The 24084-nt window shown below is 38.0% G+C and overlaps 4 protein-coding genes across 5 annotated transcripts in view; 2 read left to right on the top strand and 2 right to left on the bottom strand.

Moving 5' to 3' along the window:
• The window catches only part of LOC129729805 (tyrosine-protein kinase CSK), a 109977-nt gene extending 103228 nt beyond the window's left edge, over positions 1-6749 (top strand). For both annotated transcript variants that reach the window (XM_055688631.1, XM_055688632.1), the window contains 6 exons: positions 1721-1940; positions 2069-2325; positions 2388-2549; positions 2612-2807; positions 2873-2959; positions 3046-6749. In XM_055688631.1, the coding sequence (XP_055544606.1) occupies positions 1721-1940; positions 2069-2325; positions 2388-2549; positions 2612-2807; positions 2873-2959; positions 3046-3237 (1114 nt within the window). In that variant the 3' untranslated portion in view covers positions 3238-6749. The remainder of the gene's footprint in view (positions 1-1720; positions 1941-2068; positions 2326-2387; positions 2550-2611; positions 2808-2872; positions 2960-3045) is intronic.
• Positions 6750-7143: 394 nt separating this feature from the next.
• On the bottom strand, positions 7144-8469 carry LOC129729803 (10 kDa heat shock protein, mitochondrial). The gene is made up of 2 exons (XM_055688630.1): positions 8264-8469; positions 7144-7983 (listed from the first exon to the last, which is right to left on the bottom strand). The coding sequence occupies exons 1-2, from the start codon at positions 8264-8266 to the stop codon at positions 7684-7686; spliced, it is 303 nt and encodes a 100-aa protein (XP_055544605.1). The 5' UTR covers positions 8267-8469; the 3' UTR covers positions 7144-7683.
• Positions 8470-20022: 11553 nt separating this feature from the next.
• On the top strand, positions 20023-21662 carry LOC129729801 (zinc finger and SCAN domain-containing protein 2). Its single transcript, XM_055688628.1, has 3 exons — positions 20023-20221; positions 20278-21187; positions 21250-21662. The coding sequence occupies exons 1-3, from the start codon at positions 20114-20116 to the stop codon at positions 21546-21548; spliced, it is 1317 nt and encodes a 438-aa protein (XP_055544603.1). The 5' UTR covers positions 20023-20113; the 3' UTR covers positions 21549-21662.
• LOC129729802 (tyrosine--tRNA ligase, cytoplasmic) lies at positions 21606-23533 on the bottom strand. The gene is made up of 2 exons (XM_055688629.1): positions 21944-23533; positions 21606-21881 (listed from the first exon to the last, which is right to left on the bottom strand). Exons 1-2 carry the CDS (start codon positions 23393-23395, stop codon positions 21753-21755), a joined length of 1581 nt encoding a protein of 526 aa, XP_055544604.1. The 5' UTR covers positions 23396-23533; the 3' UTR covers positions 21606-21752.
• Between the last annotated feature and the right edge of the window lie 551 nt (positions 23534-24084).

The following is a 24084-nucleotide window of genomic DNA, read 5'->3' as shown; positions in this document are numbered from 1 at the left end:
GCTGCTGAATGAATAGGTTGTAGCCGTATAAAGCAATGGGTAGATTTCGTTTTCTTGGTTAGATGATCGAAATAAATGAGTTTTTAGGTGTAGATACCCGACTTTAATAACAAATTCAGAGATTCTAGGTAAGTTTTTGAGGATTCTACTTCATGAGATATCTAAAGTGAACTAATAAGAATCCATTCCATGGATTAGTTGATTGGTTTAGTTAGAAAATATACGTTTTTTGCTAATTTTTCAATTGAGTTTTCGTTTTATAATTATGGGCTGAGATGAATAATGGAACAGTTCCCCTATCTGTGTTGCTAACATAAAACAGAGCGAGGGAAATAATCCGCGTTCGACTATATAATTTCTGATTTTGCAAATTAAAAAGCACGAAAAGTGAGTATCTAAATTACCCTTATTTTCGATTTTGCGGAAAACGGAGTATAAAAAACTATTTTTTTTGTTTCTCTCAATTCCTTTCATGAAAGAAAAAACTATCCAGTCATTTTCATTGGGGGCCCACATTTTCGTTACCGCACCAGGCCCACCAAACCATAGCTACGCCACTGGTTGAAAGTACCACAAACCTACATGACTTCCAGAGTAAGTTTTCTATGTGGGGAAGATTTTTTTTTAATTTTTTGTGGTATTCACCCACAGGCTGGATCGCCACCGTATGTGGGGAAGATGTATAAAACCACTTAAAAACAGATTACAAGACGAAGAGAGTTTCACTCACGGTTGTTGAAATCAGACACAATACTGTAAACCCTAATTTCTAGTTTGCAATTACTGGACACTTGCTATATTTTCGAGAAGATCTTTTGAATAAAATTGAAGACCTAATGTTTGAGCAGGGGTGACTCGTGGCTTTGAAACCTACCAGTTCAATTACAAATTCAGATAATCACTGTTCGAGGAAGTAATGACAATGATGTCTGCGAAAAAACGCAATTTATTCTCCTTGTTGCTATTCTAAAATAAAAGTTGAAACATCCAATTTTCACAACTAGTCTGTACAATTCTTTATACGATTTTTGCCTGACGCCCCCATGTGCAATGCACAGAATGCACCTATGGACGAGTAGCCCCTGTGTTTAAGCCAAGTTCGGTATTATGATATAGAACAGATTTCCATTTTTCCCTGAAAAAGAGGTATCTTCTTGTTTTCTTCTTCGTCTTATTTTTTTTTTTCAATAATACATTGTGCAATTTGTAATGATCAAAATCGATACGAGAGGCTGTTTGATTAAATTTTTCAAATTATTCAGGAAAATGTTTTTTTGTAATTTGAGGATTTGAGCAACGATTACAACAATTGTCTAAACCACTCTGAAATGCCTTTTTCCGTTTGCTTTCACACGATGAAATCCGGAAAATAACAAAGAATCGTCGAAAATGAAGCACCTAACAATAATATTATTTTTACCCCAAGATAAGAACTCAGTCGATTGAACGCGACTCTCTCTCTTTCTATCAAACTTTTCATTTATCGTTATCTGCCCGATGTCACAGTTGTCCACCCTCTACTGATAAGCGTGAAGCCGTGCGAAGCGCTATCAACATTTCACCTATGCTATTTGCTAATTAACAAACGCATAGGAAATTCCTGTTCGCGATGATTGTCTCAGTGTTTGTATTACAACGGGAAAAGTCTCAACCGTGACAAGCTCGAGTGTGGCCGAAAAGCAGCTTGAAATAATAATCTCCTCCGCCCTTTTTCTTTCAGATGGTTTCACGGTCGGATAAAGCGCGAAGAGGCGGAAAACTTGCTGAAGCCCCGTGAGGACGGTCTCTTCCTGGTGCGGGAGTCCACCAATTTCCCGGGCGACTACACGCTGTGTGTGTGCTTCAACGAGAAGGTCGAACACTATCGAATAAAGTACGCCGAGAACAAGCTGACGATCGACGACGACGAGTACTTCGATAATCTGGGCCAGCTTGTGGAGGTAGGTGTGGGAACGGAACTGGGGCTGAAATCATCATTATCAATTTAATGTCGTTAGACGTGATTGCTGTGCGCGGCTTGTTATTCGGGCCATTAACGTGTGCTGTCTTATGTTCTATCACCATTCAGCACTACACCCTGGATTCGGACGGATTGTGCACGAAACTGATGAAGGCACTGCCGAAGGAGGAGTTCTGCGTGAAGGATTTCCAGGACAATGGTTGGGAAATCAAGATGGAAGACCTACAGCTGAAGGAGAACATTGGCAAGGGCGAGTTTGGCGATGTCATGCTCGGGATATTGAAGGGTGAAAAGGTGGCGGTGAAAGTGTTGAAAGATGCCGGCCGGGCATCCAATAAGTTCCTTGCCGAAGCCGGTGTGATGACGTGAGTAGTTACAAGTTGGAATGTTAGAAGTTTTGAAATGATGATTTTTTTCTTTGTCTCAGTACCCTTCAGCACGAAAACCTGGTGAAATTCATCGGACTGGTGTTTCACGACAAGTACATCTATCTTGTGACGGAGTTTATGAGTAAAGGATCGCTGGTGGATTATCTGCGGTCACGGGGACGGCAGCACATAACGCGAAAAGATCAGATCAATTTTGCATTGTGAGTATTTTTGAGCTCTTCGACCTACTAGAAGATTTTATATTGTTGTAATTTTTCGACAGTGACACTTGTTCCGGCATGGAGTATCTCGAGACCAAGAAAGTTATTCATCGCGATTTAGCTGCCCGGAATGTGCTTATTTCGGAGGAGTGCGTTGCCAAGGTGTCCGACTTTGGCCTGGCGCGCGATGAACGATACACGGCCGACATCAGTAAGCTTCCGATCAAGTGGACCGCACCGGAAGCACTGAAAGAGGGGGTGAGTCATCATCATTCGATAAGAATAGGAGGTTTATTAATAGTATTTAAATTATTCTTCCACAGAAATTCTCTAATAAAACAGACATGTGGAGCTTCGGCATACTGCTGTGGGAGATCTACTCTTTCGGACGGGTTCCCTATCCAAGAATTGTGAGTACTAAAATGGTGTGTCTGATTGAAAGATTATGCTAAACGTGATTTTTTTTTTGTTGCTTTTCCTTTTTACTTTCGTTCAGCCTCTGGCCGATGTGGTGAAGCACGTAGGCAGTGGCTACAAGATGGAAGCTCCCGAGGGTTGCCCTCCGGAGATTTACGAAATGATGCGACAGGCGTGGGATTTGGTCCCGGAGAAACGGCCCACCTTTGCCGAGCTGAAACGGCGGCTGGCGGTGTGCAAGCGGGAAACGGCAAACACTTATGTGACGTAGAGCGGCGGCAGCTCTGAGCAACAGAACAGAACAGAACGACTAGAACAGCAGCAATCAGCAGTACGTATTCAATCAGTTCAGGGTCAGAGAGCGGTTTGATTTTCGCCCCGAAATTCGCCATTCGAGAGTTTAGCAGAAGTTCTCCGGCGACGTCGGAGAAGTAGAGACACAACAAACGGGATTGTTTGCATTTTTTTGGTTACTTTTTTTTGCGAAAAAGTATTTTTTGATAGAAGATTCGTTATAAACTCCCCTCCGGGTTGCGGCGATGGTGGCGCTTCTCATGAAGCAGTGGGAGTGAATTGTACAGAAAGTGTTTTTTTGTTCGTTTGTCCGCACTGCAATTTCGGTACGTCCATATTTTTGTTTTTATTTTAAAAAATACCTGTTATCACATATTTTGTTAGGGAAAGTGTGTGTGTGTGTGTGTGTAGAAAGCTGATTAGTTTAAAGTGTAAATAGAGAGGATATCGTATCAGTTTGCTAGTTTGGAAAAGCATAGGAGAATGAAAAGAAATCTATCTGTGAAGATACACAGTTTACGGAAGAATTAAATTACAATGTTTCCTTATTTTGCGTAAGTGCTACTTCGAAGAACGAATGAACTTTACTTACCAACAATTTTTCATACATTTTACGAATATTAGTCCTTCTACGGTGAAACATAAGATAAGGTAGAGCACTTTGTTTGTTTATTTTCAGTACTACTATTTATTTAAGGAGCTCCTTATTTATTTTACAAAGCTAGCAATTCACACGGAAGGATTTATTATCACATATTTGCCGCTTTCCGGTCCTAATTTTTATAATTATTGGAAGAGTTATTTTCAACTTCCTCGCGCAGTTCAAATGAAAGCACAAATAATTTCAAATCATTTGGTTTGTCAATATAAGATGGAACTGTACTTTTTAGACAATCACCTAACAAGAGAAAATACACATTTTTGAAGAGTTTATTATGGACAATTAAATAGTTACAGTTGAAAAAAAAATTAAACCGGGTTAAGAATTCATTTTGTGGAATTGGATAAAGTAATTAAGATCGGGAAAACAATGAAAGTGAAAGTAAATTACAGTTGAAAGCGAAGATACGTTTCCCAGAGTATTAGTATCAAAATTCTATTTGATTTGTGTGCGTGTATCTTGAAAATTCTCTAATTCTCCTTTTTTACACTCATCTGAACTGGTCAGCACAGAATGTAAAATTTAAACATTTTTTCTGTTTAATTTGGATGATGCTTTTCGGGATATTAATAATTTTTCTGTGAAAACATTTTCTTTGCATTTGGTTCCTAATCGTAAAAAAAACTAAAGCATCAACAAACATTTTTAGTCTCTGCAAATCTTCATACAAAACTCTGTAGGAATCAATAATGAGGGACACCATTTAGTGCTGGCCATGCCGCTTACACCGGAAACTGCGCAATTCTCTCGCACAATATATTGTAGCACACTAGCACCGGCACAATTCCACTTACTTGTTCTTTTCGATGCGAATCAGCAAATTGAATTGCAGCGGCGTGTGTTATAATGTATGCAACTAACAAACAAATATACAAGTAAAAAAAAGTAATCTGAAGCATAACTAAGGAGAATAAAATAACAACACAATAATTAACGATATGATATTCATATTTGTAATTTATTATTACTACTATTATTATATCACTGCAAAGGAAGAACATTAAAGCGATAAATAGGCAGAAAGAAAGAAAAAAAAGTTATCTAAGGTTTTAGTAAACCGACACTGTAAGCATTAATTAACGTATTACTGTAGTGTGTAAAAAGGTCAGATAAAAAGTTGGAAGATATACATATATAGGGGGTCAAACATGGCAAACCCAAGAATGATGTGCAGCTATCGGTAACCCCGCAGGAGGAAACACTGTTCAAGAATATAAGTTGTATAGAAGAAATGATTTCGTGATCATTTTCATAAGGTACGTATGGCTGTTGTTCTGATACAAGTATGTATGTGTATGTGTGCAATGCGTTAAATTGGATGTACAGTATTTTGTTTGTGAAAACGGGATTGGGGGCTCAGAGCGAGTAAGAATTTTATAGCTGGAATTTTAATGTTTTTAAGAAAATGTGAAACGAAATTTGTTTTTAACGATTGATTTCCCTAATGAAACTATTCCATTATTACCAACAGCAAGAGAGAGAAGAATGTTAACTTTACTCATACCCGAATAGAACAGCCGGTTTCTGAATGTTTTCTCCTTTCGGCTATACGTTCGATACTTTCCATATTTGTTGTTTTCTTTTTTGTTTAGAGATTATTATTGTTTTTAATATATTCAGTTCGATAGATATCGAAGGCAAGTAAAGCACGCGAGTAGCGAGACAGCATGCTAATTTGTACATACATATTCAAAATTCTATCGGAAAACAAGTGAAATTAACTAACGAAAACGCTAACATTCTACTCGAATAGCAAGCGAAGAAGAAAAAAAAATGTTAGAAAACGGTACTTAACTTTGGCTTTGAAAAATCAGATATACAATATATAGCAAGAGAAAAAAATCTACAAAATCAAAAGGACAAGTTAAAAAACTATCGCAACCACTCTCTTTCTCTCACACTTGTTACCAATCCCCCGCTTAAAAAATTCAACTCCAAATCAAACACTCATAGAAACCGAAAAAATCTAGTAGTGAAGCTTGCATTTTTTTGCCATTTCATACAATTCAGTGATGCCAAAATGAGAAAACAAGTCAACACAAATGAAAATAGATGAAGGAAGAAGTTTAGCTTTAGTCATTTTTTAATTGAATTAGTGATGCTACTCTCGTCTCAATTAAAGCAAACGAAAATATCACTAGGGTTATAACTGGTATTAGCAAGCAAAGAAGAAAAAGTCCACAATGGAATAATATGGGGAAATGAGCTCACACACTAGTTAATCGAGCCTGTTTTTAAAGTTTGAATCGCGTTCACATCTCAGCAGCCATTAGCAAAATAATACATCTGGAAGAAAAACAAGAAATATCACTAATACATACATATATACAGCTATATTATAGAAGAGAGAAGAAATTAAAGCAAACAAACCGGACAATTTACCAAGAGCTCAAAAAAAAAGTTTAAACAAAACTATCAAGTAGCACAGCAGCTGAAGAAGTTGGCAAGATGAGCATGCATGTTAATGGTTATTTAAACGGATTTTCCCTTGTTTTTACCCCCCCTCCTCTTCGACCCGCATTGCTACTTACATAGGCTGAGCAATGATAAACACTAGCTTAACCCGTTCAGAATGAAGCAGGTGAAGAAAGGAGAATCCCAGGTCACTTGCGCTGTTTTTGGGTGTTGTGTAACCATTAAAACAGGGGACAGGCAAATCGACAGCTGAACAGCAGCATTTACACAAAAACGATGAAAAGGAAATTCGATGCAAACAAAAAAGCCAGCAAGCAAGCATAAGCAGAAATCTTACTATGGAACACATACACACAAGTAATTAAAATGAAGGAATACAAATTTCAAAGGAATATCTGTAGTGTTTTTAAAAAGATACCACTGGTTTATGATTATACTCGAAAGAACAGTATCCTTGAAGCTTTGTGAAAGAAATCTGAATTTCAGGAAAGTTCTATCAACTGAAGGCTGTATCGACAAGAGCCCAGCGCAGTTCTCAGAGGAGATGCGATGACATCAATCAGACAGCCCAAATCCGATCATTTGCAGTTCTTCTCTATTATATAAGCGGATTTACACGCATGGTAAGGAGTATTTGATCCTTATCGCAAGCTGTTCTAAAACAGCTCAAACCCTTATATTTTATAATTCTCTGACCCAGTTAGATCAATCGATCTTTCTTCTGCAGAGTCTTCAGAAACAAGAAAACGTCAATCAGGCATTTTGAAAATTGATAAAGGGCTATTTTCTTTCCAAGTAACACATCAGTTTTGTTATTCTTGTTTTTTATTCAACGGAAAATAAACCTAAGAATCGTACTCTTATCGGTAAAAGTAGCAGCACGCACACACGCATCCGTAAGCCAAACAGTTCGTTCGAGTCTTCTCTCTAGTCAAACCATTGGCCTGCTTAAATAAAAGGATCTTCCTCGCTTGCAGGAACCTAGCAAGTTTTGGTTTCACGACCCACAACCGAGCAAGATCTCATCCCAATCATGGTAGGAGCAGCAACGTTCGAACGACAAACCTTGGTGGTCCCCACAATTGGGTGTGGCCCTCGAGTACATCCTCTGAAACGCGGTCGCCTAATTGTGATTTAAATGCGAGTCAAGCGCGTTTCAGTTCAACATTCAACTCACACACACACGCGGAACGAATGCTATTTAGTAGCTAAAGATCTCGCCAGGAGTTTCCCTAAAATTATAACAGCTGTTCAGAGCCGAATCTCAACCAGCTCGCCGTTCTTCGATGGATGTCTAACGCGAATCGCATTGGGTCTGGTTGGCTGTCGAGGGCGGCTCTGCTGGTTCTATTCGATTTTCGCCAGGATATCCGACTCCCGGAACAGATGGTACTCTTTGGCGTCACCTAGATCCACTTTGGTGCCCCCGTACTCGGGTAGCAGAACCTTCTCACCGATGGTTACCCCCAGCGGAACGTGCTGTCCGGTTTGTGTGTTTCGTGCTCCCGGTCCTACGGCGATGACAGTACCTTCTAGCACTTTCGATTGGGCCTTCTCCGGTAGCACGATACCGCCCTTGGTTTTTGTCAACGCCTCGGCACGTTGAATCAAAACACGGTCCAGCAGGGGGATTAAGCGTTTGGTAGCCTGAAATCAAAGATGAAATTTTGTGATGACAACATAACCTCTACTCGTTCTGGATCTTTCGAGAAACGTGAACCGGTGTTGTTACGTAATCATGTTCCAGATGCCGGCATGTTACTCGATGTTGTAGTATGAATTTCTTTAAATGATGTTTGTTTTATATTAATAAATTTTACAATTCGTAGTTTAAATGGCTGTTTTGCTTCAAATTGCATCATGCATACTGTTATCATGAACTATGACCATACTCTGATAAAAATGAGAATGTCATTTTCATACTTACCATTCTGCTGTTGGTTGGAGCTTTTTCTTCGTAACAAACACGTTTAAAGTGTTGACCACAATTTAATATTCTGTGGACAGATTTCAAATAATTTGATGATCTTTGTACAGAAAAGCGACCACGCTACTTGAGGGAAGAGAGAAACGTTCTGTCACAAAAATTTGAGTTGGGGTGTGTGTAGAGCACTGAGCCGACAACCGACGAATAACATCGCGAAGCAAAGAGGGTAATGTTTTTGAAGGTTATTCTTGTGCCACAGGTGCCAGATCTGCTGAAATTACGTGATCAACGGATTCAACTGTTTTCGGAGTTACAATGATTTGCAATCGAAATTTAGTTTGTGTGTGCTAAATATTAAACTTCTAGGGTAGATATAAAGAGTTCTTTCATAGGTACTACAGTTTTGAAGTAGAATACTTCTCTCAGGAAGTTCGGCTACATAGGGATGTGAAATGAAAATCTAAAACTGAATAAAGTGAGAAATATGTCCAATTTCAAATGCTAATAAATCGGTTAGTTTTCGATGGATTTCCTTCGTTTTTGCAGCAATCGATTAGAAAATCTTCTAAGATTCCTACCAAATGCATGAAATTGCAATTTTATCATTCGAACTATTGTACTATTGAAAATTCTTAAGCCTTGTCAAAACACAAAATTCGACATCTGCTTGGTCGTTATACCGCGCTTTCCCAAGCACGGTCGGCAAAGTTATGGTCCTAGTAAATTGGGAATGCATCATTTGGCCTAAATAAGAGCTTCAACAGATAATAAACAGACATTTCATCGGATATTAAATTGAACAACTGAAATTTGAAGAACACAAATGAATATTTGAAGAGTTAATATTTTCTCGTTTTGCGCTATAATCCAAAGTTAATTATCTTCATCTACATACATACTCTGACTATTATTACGTGTTTGCATCGCTTAGTGTTTGGCTACGGTCATGCAGAACGCATATAACGGCGCGATGCGATTCGGCAAGACGAAATCTGTTGAAATGTATAGCTCTACTTCGCCTTAAAAAGAGCTGTACATTTCACCACGGTAAGGCGAATCGCATCGCGCCGGCATTCGCGTTCTGCACAACCGTAGCTTTTGTTCCGTTCCTGTTTAATGATGTCGTATCAAATGTGCATATTACAATTCGGCAGCACTTCAACTTCTCATTTGCACAAAATTTAAAAATATTCAATGAACTTCATTCAAAATATCAAACAAAAAGAAATTACAATACTGCCAATGAACGGTCAACGTTTATTTACTAGAAAAAATGACGCAAGCAGCCGGGTTATCTTTCTTGTAAAAGTATTCTACTTCAACCTTGCGGTCGTGGCTTTGCATACAACCTTCCTGTGATTTTTTCTATTTGATTTTTTTTGCTTCACAAAATTTAAGGTCGTTTATGGTTGTCGCTAATATCCAGAGGGGATTCACTGCTGTCAAATTTCATATATGTGTGTGTTATCGCAGATCAACTCTGGTCCATGACGTTTGTTGGTCCATGATGTTTGTAACTATGAACAAAAATGGGGGAAAAATGTGAATAGCTAAACAACATTCATGAAAGTTTTCCGCGGTTTCTCGAGTTTTGATGAAAAACATTCCAATTCTATAATATTTCACATCGATCAATTTCATGACCAAAAGGAACAAAAACCAAAACAAACACCATGTTGCCGAATATGTTGGTTACACGATTTTTGACAGATAGATCCCCCCTGCTAATATCCGAGGGGTAAGACAGTGAGTAAATTTGAGGTTTTCCGAGTTTTTCTGAGAAAACCTGAAAAATTATGACCAAATCTGAGTAACTCTCGTGTCTCTGAATATCCATCCTAAAACATTTTTTCCCACCGCAAATATAGACATGAATGTTGCTAGGTCCCACCGTTCATATATATTTCTTGCTCTCAAGGTAATCAAAGATGAGAATCAGCTGAGAATTTCGGAGTAATATTGAGTAAATTAGAGTAACTCTTAAGTATAAGAGTAACTCAGATAAAAGTGAGTAAATTTGAGGTTTTCTAAGAAAACGTGAAAAATAAAGAGCAAATCTGAGCATCTCTCGTGTCTCTGAATATCTATCCTTCAACCTCATCCCCACAGCGAATATAAATATGAATGTTACTCGGTCTCACCGCTCATATATTTTTCTTGTCCTCAAGGTAATCGAAGATGTGAATTATCTGAATATTTCGGAGTAATATTGAGTAAATTAGAGTTACTCCCAAGCATAAGAGTAACTGAAATAAAAGCTGTCTCGCCCCTCGCTAATATCCCCTTGTTAATTTAAAGGATTTCGGCTTAACAAAAGATTTAAGCTGTTACTCGACCAAACGGTTTTTCATTTTTTGTTACATTACATTTTCTAGCATATTGAAGTGATTAGTTTCCAGGAATAAGATCAAATATTTCACACTTGAACAAAAAAAAAACATGAAAGATTTTTCACAGACTATTTTAAGTCCGGATTATGAATACGAAAAATCTTATTACTTTCACTAACATTTTTCAGAATGTTTGTAAACGATAAATCAAGAATTTTGTTAGTTTCATGCAGGCATGGGTAACCACAGCACTCGAAAGCGCATGTGGCCCATCTGCTAATAAACACACCACGCAGGGCATTTCGTATTACCCTCCGTCGCGAGCTCAAGACAAAACACTGGAGAGCCATTCGTAAACACGCCAACCGAGGGTTTTTAACTTTGGCACATGAGGCAACCGAGAGCTTGCAGTTTCGGGGAACACACAAGCATTAGTCGCCACGAAGAGATTGACAATGGAATAATAATGGATAGTTGGATGTTAGCCATCGCATACAACTACCTGCAATATTTTTTTCATATGTACTTTTGGAAAATGAAGCGTTTGAGAAAACACGTGTAGGCATGCGGGTTCCCGAGGACTCACGAAGTTAAGAACACTCGGGCCTGTGTTTACCGAATCTTTCGAAGGGCTGTTTTATCTAGAACACTACGGGTTATTCGTTTTGTATACCCACTGAAAGGCAATCTAAATACTCCGTGGCATCGCTTGAAACACACACGCGGTGGTGTGGTGGGTTTAGACATGCCTGGTTTCATGCAAAAATATGTGACATTTTTCGAAAACACACTCGTCAATCGTGGAAATTTTACTGGCATAAGATTGTGAATGCATTAAGAATGAGATCCTGCAGCTTCTTGATCGCTTAAAAAATGTTCGCAGTGGTCAATATCAATGGTCTCGTGACCCTGTTTTTGAATCTATGTATATAAATCTATTTTATAGAGATTTACAGAAAGAAATTACACATTGATTTACTATTCTGAGAAATCAAATTTTGGAGACTAAAGTTTAAAAATCATATTCAAAACCATTTTGAAAGCTTTCTCATTTTCTTGCATCCAATGAACAAAAGGCTCAAAAACTCATTTGAGGGTTCATAATTAAAATTTGAATGTTGTGAGTCCAATTGAAGATGAATCTACTATATAAAAATGGAATTCCGTAACGTTTGATCTTATTGATATTATTCCCTCCGTCTCTGAGGTGTACAGTAATTATTATCATTTTGAATCGTTCTAAATCAAAAATATAAGCGGTGACATGTAGGTTTTTTTCATAAAAATGTTTGCCAATGTTCAGGAAAGACATTTGAGAAAAAATCATAGGTGTCTGATAACTAAAATTTGAGATATTATTCACAAAACTACGTAAAACATGCAAAATTATGACTTTTTGTGCTGAATTGCCTCTAAATCAAAATTCAAAGCGATGACATATGATTCTTTTTTAATTAAAATGTTTGTCATATTCATTAAAGACATTTGAGGAAAAGCTATTAGTATCTGATTACTAAAACTTGAGATATTCTTTCACAAAACTACGTAAAACATGCAAAACTATAACTTTTTGTGCTAAATTTGCCTCTAAATCCAAATTCAAAGCGATGACATATGATTCTTTTTACATTAAAATGTTTGTTAATGTTCAGGTAAGACATTTGAGGAAAAATATTTAGTATCCGATCACTAAACCTTGAGATATTATTCACAAAACTGCGTGAAACATGCAAAATTATGACTTTTTATACTTAATTCGTCTCCAAATCAAAATTCAAAGCGATGACTTGTGATTCTTTTTTCACTTAAATGTTCGTTGATGTATAAGAAAGACATTTGAGGAAAAATAATAGGTATCTGATCACTAAAACTCGAGATATTATTCACAAAACTACGTGAAACATGCAAAATTATGACTTTTTAAGCTGAATTTGCCTCTAAATCAAAACCCCAAGCTGTGATCTGTGATTTTTTCTATAATTAATCATTCGTTGATGTTGACGAAAGATATTTGAGGAAAAATTAATAGGTATCTGATTATTTAAAATTTAAATATTTTTCACAGAACCACATGAAAATGCAAAACCATGATATTTTAGGCTCAATTTGTCCTGCAGCTATGATATATGATTTTTTCATTAAAATATTTGTGTATGTTCAGGAATGACTTTTGAGTAAAATAACACTATGTAAAACATGCAAAATCATGAATATTTGGGCTCAATTTGCCTCTAAATCAAAATTCAAACCTATGATATGTAATTGTTTTTCATTGAAATGTTTGTTAATGTTCAGGAACAACATTTGGGAAATAATAATATCTTATTGCTAAAAGTTGTTACTGTTAGATGTTACTTTAAAAACTACGTATGTTTGAAGTATGTTTGAAGATAATTTTGTGCATACAGAAAAACACATTAAAATACTCTTTTTGAATATTTGAATGCAAATAATGCATGCAAAATTTAGACTTTTTAAGCATAAGCTTAATTCGCCTCTAAATAAAAAATCTAAGCGATGACATGTGATTTTTTTTTCAATAAAAAGTTCGTTGTTCCTTCAACGTCTGCAAATATTTTCCTGCAGCAAAATCCATGTTTTGATCATGTGCGAGTTGAGCAGAAAAAAAAATACATTTTTGATGTTTTCGTAGTTTTGTGAATGGTAAACACATTACGGGATTCGATTTCCTTTTTACGTTTACCTAAACTTGGCTGTAAAAAAGGCCACATTTCATTGGTTTAAACATCGATTAGGAGGTGACTTATGCATTAATTTTTATTTAATTTCTACGTAGTTTTGTGGATTAAAGCATTAACTTCCTCTCAGACGTGTTTCTTTGGACACCGAAAACATTTTCGTTATGAAAATTCACATGTCATCTTTTTAGATGTCATTATAGAGGAGAACTAAGCATGAATGGTCATTCTCAATTCTTATTACTTCGATTTCTTTCTTTCAAAAGTTACATAAAAAGAGGTTTTACTGTAAACGATTATCGAATATCCGAAAAATCACCCGAATTTGGTATATTCGGAACTGGGATGACTCTACACAACATTTTCCAGAATGGCGACTTCTGGTTTCAGGAAAATAGCCAGAAGTGGTATTTGGCCAACCATTTCAATACTTCCGAAAGTGGAACACCGTACGACATTTTGATATCCGAAATGGCGACTTCCAGTTTCTGTGAAACAGCCCAAAATCACAAAATGCAATCCAATATGAGTATTTCCGTTCTGTGCGTTCTCAGAATATTAAAGTACTTAAAGTGATGATGGACGTATAAGATGTGAAATATTTTTGAAGTGAGTTGTGCTAATATTGCAATGAATTATAAAAAATGATTCCTAATTTTGAAGCCTTTGATCCCGAGCATCGCCGGGAACGTTCAACTAGTTCAATATAAATATAATTATATAATTTTATTTCTTCTCAGAATTTCATTTCCTGCCGTAGTAATTGAAACTATCTTGAATGAGATTTAATCAATTATCTCAAAAATATAAGCTTTGAAAATATGAATGCACCGGGTGACGATGGGATCTTTAACATATTAATCAAAAATCTTCCTGAGAACACAATGGTATTTACAGTAAAAATTTTCAATTGTTGTTTCAAACTTGTATGTTTTCCCAAATTAAAGAAAAATCAATAAATTACTCAAATTTTAGGAAGAAAGAATCCAGTTGAGGTTTCAAGTTCTCGACCAATCAGTTTGCCTGCTAGGATAAGTAAACTGTATGAGAGAATTATGCTTAACAGGAAGCTGTCACACATCAATGGAAATTCAATTTTCACAGATTAATAGTTCGGATTTCGCCATGGACATTCCACTACCTACTTCTCAATTGCTCAGGGTTAGAAATATAATACGAGCTTTCAAATCTGAAGGTTATTCCATTGGAGCTGCTCTTAATAACATAGAAAAATAATTTCTATTTTCAGTTTAAATTAATTTTTATATTTGTTCAGTTTTTCTAATCAAAATTTTAAAAAATTATCTCACTGATCAATCTTCCTGTTAGAGCTGGTGTGCCTTGCGGTTCGGTCTTGGGTCCTGTCCTGATCTTCCAGATTTACCTCAAGGATTGACAATTCATTGTTCTGCGATGACACAAGCATTTCCGTGAAAGGAAAAAGTCTTCGTTACATATGCAGGCGATTGAAAAAAGGCTTAAATATTGTTTCGTCCTACTTGTAAAAGTGGATAATTTTTCGCAATACTTCTTAAAATAAATTGATAATTATTCATCATAAGCCTATAGTGCTTGTTTCCTCAAGCCAAACAATAATCACGTTTTTAAATTGGTCTGATAAGGTTAAGTACTTAGAACTATCCGAAAAAAATTTACGATGTATTTTGTGCTGAGAATATTGAATGGACAATATTTTTTATTGTAACCAAAAAAAACATGGTATTTTTACTGTAAGCTTGCAAACGTTTTTTGTTATTACCATGTTTTAACAAAGTTTTTTGTTGTTGAATGTCCACCGACAATAATTTTACCATGAAAAACATTGTCAGTGGCTTTCAAATGTATGAAAAAAAGTGCCTGGAAAACGCTGTTAAGATACATAACAATCCCCCTTTGTTATGGTACAAGCATAGCAAAGCCTTGGTGCTACATTCCGTATAGTAAAAAAGGCAAAAACATGTTTTTTATTGTTCTGGACAATGAGATTTAATGTAAGAATGATGTATTTTCAATGTAAAATATAGTTAAATTATGGTAAAACTAGGTACAATTACAACAACTTTTAAGCACAGAGAACAGCCTAACAGGCGACGAACAAACGGTCTGAAAAAAGTGTGTAAAATTTTGCATGTGTGCCATGAATTATCCTCAAAATAATACCCGTTATGCTAAATGGTAAAGTAAAGTGTGATGTCGCTACCGTCGCTAAACAGACTGTATTTTTATCAGTGTATGTACTTTTCACTCTCGTTGGCACTGGTTGGTTCTTTTGATGGTAAATTACGTTTAAAACACTCTTTTTCAAAGAGCTCATCGAGAGCATATAAGCGAAGTGCATCAAATATACGAGATGTTCAATGATCAATTTTGCCAAACTGAAAAAAGTCTACCTTCTAACTATTTTTTACTGAATTCCAACAGTGCAAAAATTGAAGAAAAATCCTATAATACGACTGTGAACCTGAACGTACTGAACAAGCAGTTTACAGAATATGCAAAAATTTTCCTGCCTCTTGGCAACCCTTGACAGCAGCTAGTGTGATATTTTGAACCTGTAGTGCAGGGATACCAAATTTGCAGATTTGTCTGCAAAACGCAGATTTTTGGAATCCGTGTGCAGATATTTTTTGATTTGCAGATATTTACAGTTTTCTCACGGTTTCTGCAGATTTTTGTCAGAGTCTCCTTATCTTTGCGCAGATTTTCTGAAAATGTGTGCAGATTTTAAAAGACTTTTGCCTACGCGAGCGAATTTTTTTCGGAAAACGGATAGATTTTTTTTCAGATTTCGAGCACATTTTTTCCGGTTTTTCGGGCAGTTGCAGACATTTTTCAAAAACATCTGGCATCTCTGCTGTATTGTAAACAGTGTAACATGAGCTTAACATACAAACCGTTTGTGAAAAAAAGATTCATATTCATAACAACAAATTGAATTGTTCTCGGGCCAATTGGCCTTGACGACTCTGTTGAAATTGGTTTGGTATTTACTTGCGAAAGTGAAGGAGGGAAATATTTTTGCTTTTGTTTTCACACATAAATTGACAATTGCATATGAGAGTTTGCGTAGGTGCGAACAGCCTTAAAAATCTCTTTTACTTGTGTCAGGACTAGCATTGGGCGATACGACGGAGAGTATCGATACTTCAGTATCGATACCCGAAGAACCGAAAGTATCGAGATACTCAAAATATCGGTCAAAAAGTATCGATACCAGAAGTATCGATACTATAGCTGAGATCATTTTTTGAATTTTTGATAAATACATTTACTCAGGGTGGCCACTCTACCGGAAAAACGGGAAAAGCGGGAAAAAGCCGGGAATTTTAAATCACCGGGAAAAAAAATACGGGAAAACCGGGAAATTAGGCTTCACGCCGGGAAAATCATCCTCCTTCATGTCTGCCGCTTTATTTGTTCAACAGTTTCTGAGGAAATGTCAACATGAGACCCTGTTTATTTAATGTTTACCTAACTGGCATGATTCTGCCGGATAGGGGAAAGCTGGTTGTTAGTTTCAGTTAAAGTCGACAGCGGCTTCGCAGCAAGATCTGCGTCAAATAAAATCAGGCTTGATCAGGTGGCTAAATTTACTGTTCCGTAACATATATTGTCAGATTTTAAAGAAGTCAAAAAGTTATCAGTGTCGCGGGAGGCGTATTGAAACTTTTTGTGAATAGTGTTCGACATCGCATCGGAGAGAATCCGGTCAAAAGTCAAATAGGACCGGAAACTTCGAGTCTCGATTTTATTTCGAACCGGACCGGAACGGAGCTACCCGGTTTGTACTTCCCGATTTTTGGTATGATTTTAACCACAAGCAGCAAAAAAAGTTTTTTCATTCTGTGTTGGACCTTTTGACTACTTGATTTTGTTGGGGAAAGACGCCACCTTGAAGAGCTATTTGTTAAAGATTTCTCAGATTTTTTCTATATCAAAAACAAACAGTTGCTAAATTAATTTTTTTTTTTTCAAACTGCTCATTCAGCGTGTCAGTTGAATTTATTTTACGGACCATGAGAAAATTTCTTATACATTACATTGACCCCAGCTCGAAAATTTTAAAGTCCCAGGATCGAAGTTTTTCGAAAAAAAAAAATTGTTTTGAAATAACAGATCTCAACGTTTCATGCATTTTGCAAAATGCATCTTGACAGTTTCATGTGCATTTTTTTCATTGGTCACTCTGAGGCTCTTCTTCCCAAAGTCCGCTTGAAGTTTTGCCTGAGGACATTTTTCTAGAAGACAAAAACTCTATGCCCCAACTCTTGAATTTATCCCACGCATTTCATTGGCATCCTGATACAGAAGCACTGCAAGCTCGAGAGAAGGTTGACAGAGAAAGATGCAGAAGGAAGCAAAAAAGCGCGAGAAGGCAAAGATTGTCAACGATTTGGAGATAAAGAGGGCGAAAATTGTGCAGCAGATCACCATGAAGGTACTTGCTAAAGTCGACAAACAGCTAAACACGATGAAGGAGGAATGTTTTTCATAGTTTTGTAACACTATTTTTGCAAGGCACAAATAAGCATGTGAAAATTGATTTTTTTCTCATATGTTTTAAAAATAAAACACCGGGAAATTTCGCTAAATTTCATCGGGAAAACCGGGGAAAAACCGGGAAATTGAAAATTGATATTGAGTGGCCACCCTGAATTTACTGAAAACCAGTATTCGATTCAGTGATTCGCGAAAATACAGCAAAACTATTTGCTGAACAGAAAACAGTAAATGAATGGAGTCCAGCAAAAGAATTGATATGTCAAAAAATTTACGTCAAGCTGTCATTAGTAAAACGCGCCAAATCGCTGTGCAGCTGGTACGGGATCATCGCTAAGCTCCTGATAGCGAATATGGGACCATAGCTAAGTCCTTGTTGGGCTAGATGAACTTAAAAGTTGAAATGATAATCATACATCTCTAGTTCAACAGTAATTTGCCTATGATCCGATGGGCGGATGGAATCTGGTGCCTGACGGAAACATGGTTCCCTTGAATCAACTGGTTAACCAGCAAATTGATTTATGCTTTGCTGAATGAACAGCAAATTGTCATAGCTGACGAACAGCAAGTTGTATTTTGTTTTACCGAACATGCAGCAAACGACCTGTCACTTTTATGCAATTGAGCATTACTGAATAATTAGCAAATTTCATTTTGCTGAACAGATTGCTGGAAGCACAGCACACCAAAAATCAGCAAAATTTTGGTGGTTTCCAGCAATGAAAATTTGATGTGCCGACTTTTTGTTGTTTTTCTGGTATCTATCCGCATTCTCTAGAGCAGCATGAATCAAATGACTTTACAAACAAATACATACAGGTTATGCAGAAATTCTGAGCTTTGGCAAACAAATGAATTAAACAACTTATATCTTCAAGATTTGTATTCACTGGCCCCTGGCTGTGAAGCTCCCGTCTTATTTGTATAAATTATTGACACACTTCCATATTAATTGATGAGGTAGTTGATGACATAAAAAAATAGATATGTCAGCGAAAATAAGATAGTGAAGTCTACCGCTGAATTTTTCTAACTAATAAATATTGCAATTTTTTTTTTCACTTGTACTCTAACTTGTGTCGACGGAAAGCATGAGTTAGTTTCCGCTTGCAAATATTCGATCTGAACAGTGTAACCAGAAAACTTATATTTGTTTTTAAAATACAGTCAAATTTCGCTCGTTGGGCTATGTTTAGTTGGGCTACGTTTTAGTTGGGCTCCCGCTCGTTGGGTTATAGCCCAACTAAATCGAAGCCAAACATCATTTCTGATAACGTTGAATTTCGTTTGAGGGGTTTGTGGATGCATTTTAACGCAGAAAGTAGAATTTATTGAAATAAAAACAAATGAAGCTGAGTATAAATGTAAACAAACAATATTTTAATCAATTGTCAGAGAAACAATATAAGTTTTGTGCCTTAATAATGCAGCGTAGAGCTATGCCTATTTTTGAAAGTATTTGAGAACACGTTATTATTGAGCACTCCTTTTTGGCTTTAAAGGTGTGGCTTAAGTAAAACAAATTTCGAATTTGGCCCTATGCTGCGTTTGGCTCAGATTTTGACAGTTCGTTTGGCTCACAACATTCTCTCTATCTATTTCTCCATCTAAAGCCTGTAGTACACTCTTTGTCTAATGGTCAAATTTTTGACCTTCTGACATAATGGTCAAATTTATTTGACATCATGGTTGTTGTTTGCCCGTGTTTTCCTCATGTTAAAATTAGAGAGTGACAAATAATTATCTTCGACCAAATTTTTATCTGTCAAAAAGTGCCAAATATTTGACGCTTGGTCAAGGAGTGTAATACAGGCTTAAGTTTTGCTAGTGCAAATAGACTTGTGCGATACTTATACTGACAGTGGCAGCTTTTCAGTGGTTCCAGCTCGTATCAACTAGCTGGCATCTCCATCCGATTTGCTTTGCTTTATCGCAGCCAACATCGCAGCGGTTCTACGATGTGTGGGCTCCACTGACGCTGACAGACAGCATAACATAGCGTATCAAAAGTGGCGGTGATCTCGTGTACACATTGAGATGTTAGCCCTTGTAACATGTCAGCTAGCTGGTCCGTATGCATAAAATAATATCGATACAATTATCGCGGTTTTCAGTATCGATACGGTCGAGTATCGGACGCTTGTGTATCGATCCAAAAAATCGAAATATTGTCTCAAAAGTATCGATATTTCCGATACCGATACAATATCGCCCATTGCTAGTCAGGACCAATAAACACAAACTTCAACAACAACAACAACATATTGAATTGTTGTGGGTTAGATCTGTGAATATTCCGGAACCTGCAGCGTTCAGCAATGAGTGCATCTTGCGTCGCATGCCGGATCCGTGGGTCCGGCATGGTAGCGATCTTCAAGCACCCAAATGGACTGGACCAGATGTTTACGTCCGTCACGGGAGTCGAGGTAAAATCGGCACACAGTCCAAAGTTTTCTTTTTCAAAACGCCTTCTATTCGGTAGGTCGAAGATGAAGATCATCTGTGTATACCCTGCTACGATGACCTAAAAGCTGCCCACCTATTCAAACAAAAAGCTATCCAAAACAACATCCTCCGGATAAGTCGTCCGACGGCTTCTACCAGGTCGGGTGATAGTAATCGTACGAGTAGACCGGATGTCGATCACAAAGAAAATGTACTGATAACAGAGAACTCCACCAATCCGTCAGAGGAGCAAACATCAAATGTAGAGATAACCACCACTTCTGCTACAGAGGCTGACATTTTCGAGGAGCATTTGATAATTCGATCCGATGATGATGATGATGATGAAGAAGAGGAGGACTCGGAAATGCAGGAGGAAAGCGAAGTCTTGGAGGTCAAAATTGATTTAGCAGAACTCCAATCCACGGCTGAGCTTGATCAGCCCACTTCCAGTGCCGCTCCGGAGCAACCCGTTAACATTGGTTCTGATGTTAAAGTAGTTCAGCAATTTAAACTCGAACCAATTCGGTGCGACGAGTGTGGAAAGTCTTTTTCTAAGACTACACTACTACAGAAACATATGCGGTCTTGTCACCAGTCCGAATCGACAGACGATAACGAACAGCTTGGCCCGGGAGCACTCGCTTCACTGCCGACCGTTCACAATCTGATGTGCGAATATTGTTTCCAGGAATTTTCTATTCTGAAAGAAAAATACGAACACGAAACGGTTCACGCGACGGAAACTAAACCGTACAAGTGTCCGCAGTGCGATGGTACTTTTAAGGATAAAGTGGGTCTACGAAGCCACATACGAATTCATTCTGCCGTGAAGCGGTTCAAGTGCCAATACTGCGAGATGCGTTTCCATCAGCGGGGAAATTTGACTGCTCACGAGCGGACCCACGTCGGTTCGAAACCATATCTGTGTCCGCAGTGCGGAAAGGGTAAGTACTATATAGTATTTTTTCACTATACAACTGTGTCAGATGTATTTTTTTCGACGAAGGTTTCGCTGAAAGTGGCAATCTAAAAAATCACATTCGCTATCATACGGGAGAGCGCCCGTACGCGTGCTCTGAGTGTCCCAAGCGCTTTCGGACCCATTATTCGCGGACGGTTCACTTTCGGTCGCACAACAACGATCGTCCGTTTCGTTGCACCGAATGTGACAAGTGCTTTTACTCGTCCGGGAAACTTATCATCCACCGGAGGGTCCACAGCGGTGAGAAACCGTACAAGTGTGGTACATGTCCGGCCAAGTTTGCCGACAGTAGCGGGCTGAGGCGGCATTCGAAGACACATTGAATAGTTTGATCGATTGGAAGTCATCAAAATTGAATCATTCAATAAATGTTTACCACCACGTAAAGCTTGGTGAAGAGTTATTCTTGCGCAATATATCTTGCGCAATCAAAATAACCGACAATATTTCGTTTTTCAGTAATCCGAACAGCGGGGAACACAGGATTGATAGCTTAATGCATAATCTCGACGATAAGTTTAAGTTCTCTACTTGATATTACATCCCTTTAGCGAGCTGCTAACTTTATCACCATTTAGCGTTAATAGAGAGAATTCTTTCCACATTGCTTCGCCATCGGAGTTGGTTTTTAGCTCCGCTTGAATCTTATCCCAAACCTTAAAAAAATAAACCAATATCAGTATTCAACCATAGAATGAGTTCGTACACAAAAACTTACCTTCTTTTTAGGATTCAACTGTGCCACTTCCGCCTTAGTATTATCGAAACCTTCCACAATAATACGTTCGCCAATTTTAGCTCCCTCGGGAACAGCTAAAGGTTCATACTTATCCGCATTGAAGGCACACAACACCAGTCCCTCGCTTTCTACTCCACGGATTTTCGATGATTTCATGTTTGTTAGTGTAACAACCGACCGGTTTTTCAAATCTTCCAACGCGTAATAGGCCATCAGATTGCTTACGATGCTTTTCTTTGTCTCGCCTCCAATATCCACACTCAGGATGCAAAGACTGTCGGCGTCCGGATGTTTAACCGCTTCTACTATTTGGCCCACTTTAAGCTCAACCTTGTCGGGTGTATTTTCACCTGCAACTTGCTGCGTGGTCGCTTTTTTACCGCCTGCCTTCGCCCCCGTTGGGTAAGCCCGTTCCGAAAGCTGGCGATGAAACTCATCATCGAATATCTTGCGAATAGGCTCCAACAAACGATTTATGTAGATTTCCACCGCCCCCTTCAGATCACCGGGATGCAACTCTTGGGACGCGAAGCTTGCTTCTAAAGATTCGTAGGTTTCGAATTTAAGATCTCCGCCGAAATCAGGCTTCCGCTTAATTTCAAATCCCTCACCGGCTTTAAACATCGGATAAATGACATGTTTAACAAACTTCAGCAATCCGTTGTCTTCAATGTTACCGGGTTCGCAAAAAGCTTTTTTAATTTTGGACTTCACCTTGGCGGCACTGTCGAGAAGATCTATTTTAGAATCATCTTCACTGGAAGACATCTTACCTCCAGTCAACCCTGGAATCATCGGATTCATCAGATGTACTCGCTTGGCATATCCCAGCTGGGGCAAATATTTCTCCGCAAAGGTGAAAATTTTACGCTGATCCACACCCCCGAATTGAGCATCTACTTTTAGGTACTCTTCGTCCAAAGCTTGCAAACCTGGATACAAAATACCGGACAGCAGCGGATGCTCAACCTGTTTGACTACCTCGGCTCCTGCCTTCTTGGCATCGTGCTGCGTTACCACCGACGATAGTTTGTAGACATCCAACGTGTATTCCTTGGACAGTTGATAGTCTGTTCCGCGTACGAACTTTAGCTTCTCCAGCGGAACTTCCAAGGACGTCAACATTGCCTTAATAACGGCTTCATAGTACTTTGTTCGTTCTTGCAGCAATGACCACGGAGCCTTCATGTTATCGAGATATCCATGTAAGTCGGCGAACAAAATCGTAACTTCACAGCCAGCCTTCAGAAAATCGGCCACTTTGGACATCGGTACGAAATAGGCAATGTGCGGCTTACCGGTGGTGGCTGTGCCCCAATATATTTTTAGGTCGCGCTCTTTCAGAATGGTACGCATGTTATCCTGCCCGAGAACCTCCTGTAGATTGCGCGTTATCAGCTGTTCTTTTTCCTCCCAAGTTAAAGCCGTCATTTTGCTGGATTTCTTCTGCACGGGCCACTGGTTATTGATAAATTTTCCCCGAACTAGTCGAAGCAACTTTAACACACTCGCTCGCGATGGTTGGATGAGGTGTCCAATTCGTGAATGAAAACAGCAGAAGTGGGGGCGAGAGACAGCCACGCATTTTGACGTTTCGAACTGTCAGAAGCACATGGCTGAAACTTAAAGCCATGCTCAGCAGCGTTGTACTTGGGTGATATTAAAACGGATGTTTCAGTTTCAAGCGTTTCAAGGAACTGATGGTGCTCGAAGTTATGTGAAGGGAATTTTCTTAGGTGATTTAAGGCGAATTGTTAACCCAAAATTATGACATAGAAAATCTGAAACATTGCTGTTTTTGTACATTAAGATGGCAATGAAAATTGTTTTTTCGGATGCCCAAATGTTTCGTCTTCTCAAAAAAAGGTTTCATGATAATTGGGTTGTTTAGCTATATCAGTTTCTTATATCATCAGCTCCATTTTCTTAGAAAAACGTGATTTTCAAAAATTTTCTATCGTTCTTCGATTTTTAAATCACGAATTAAATTGCAAACGCAACTGCTCGAAATCGCTACAATGACAGTTGGTACACATACATAAAGCCTGTAGTACACTCTTTGTCTAATGGTCAAATATTTGACCTTCTGACACAATGGTCAAATTTATTTGACATCATGG

This window comes from Wyeomyia smithii, chromosome 3, assembly GCF_029784165.1.
Source record: "Wyeomyia smithii strain HCP4-BCI-WySm-NY-G18 chromosome 3, ASM2978416v1, whole genome shotgun sequence".
NCBI classification, from domain to species: domain Eukaryota; kingdom Metazoa; phylum Arthropoda; class Insecta; order Diptera; family Culicidae; genus Wyeomyia; species Wyeomyia smithii.
The sequence above is the reverse complement of the archived record's forward strand: the minus strand, read 5'-3'. Positions and strand labels throughout refer to the sequence as shown.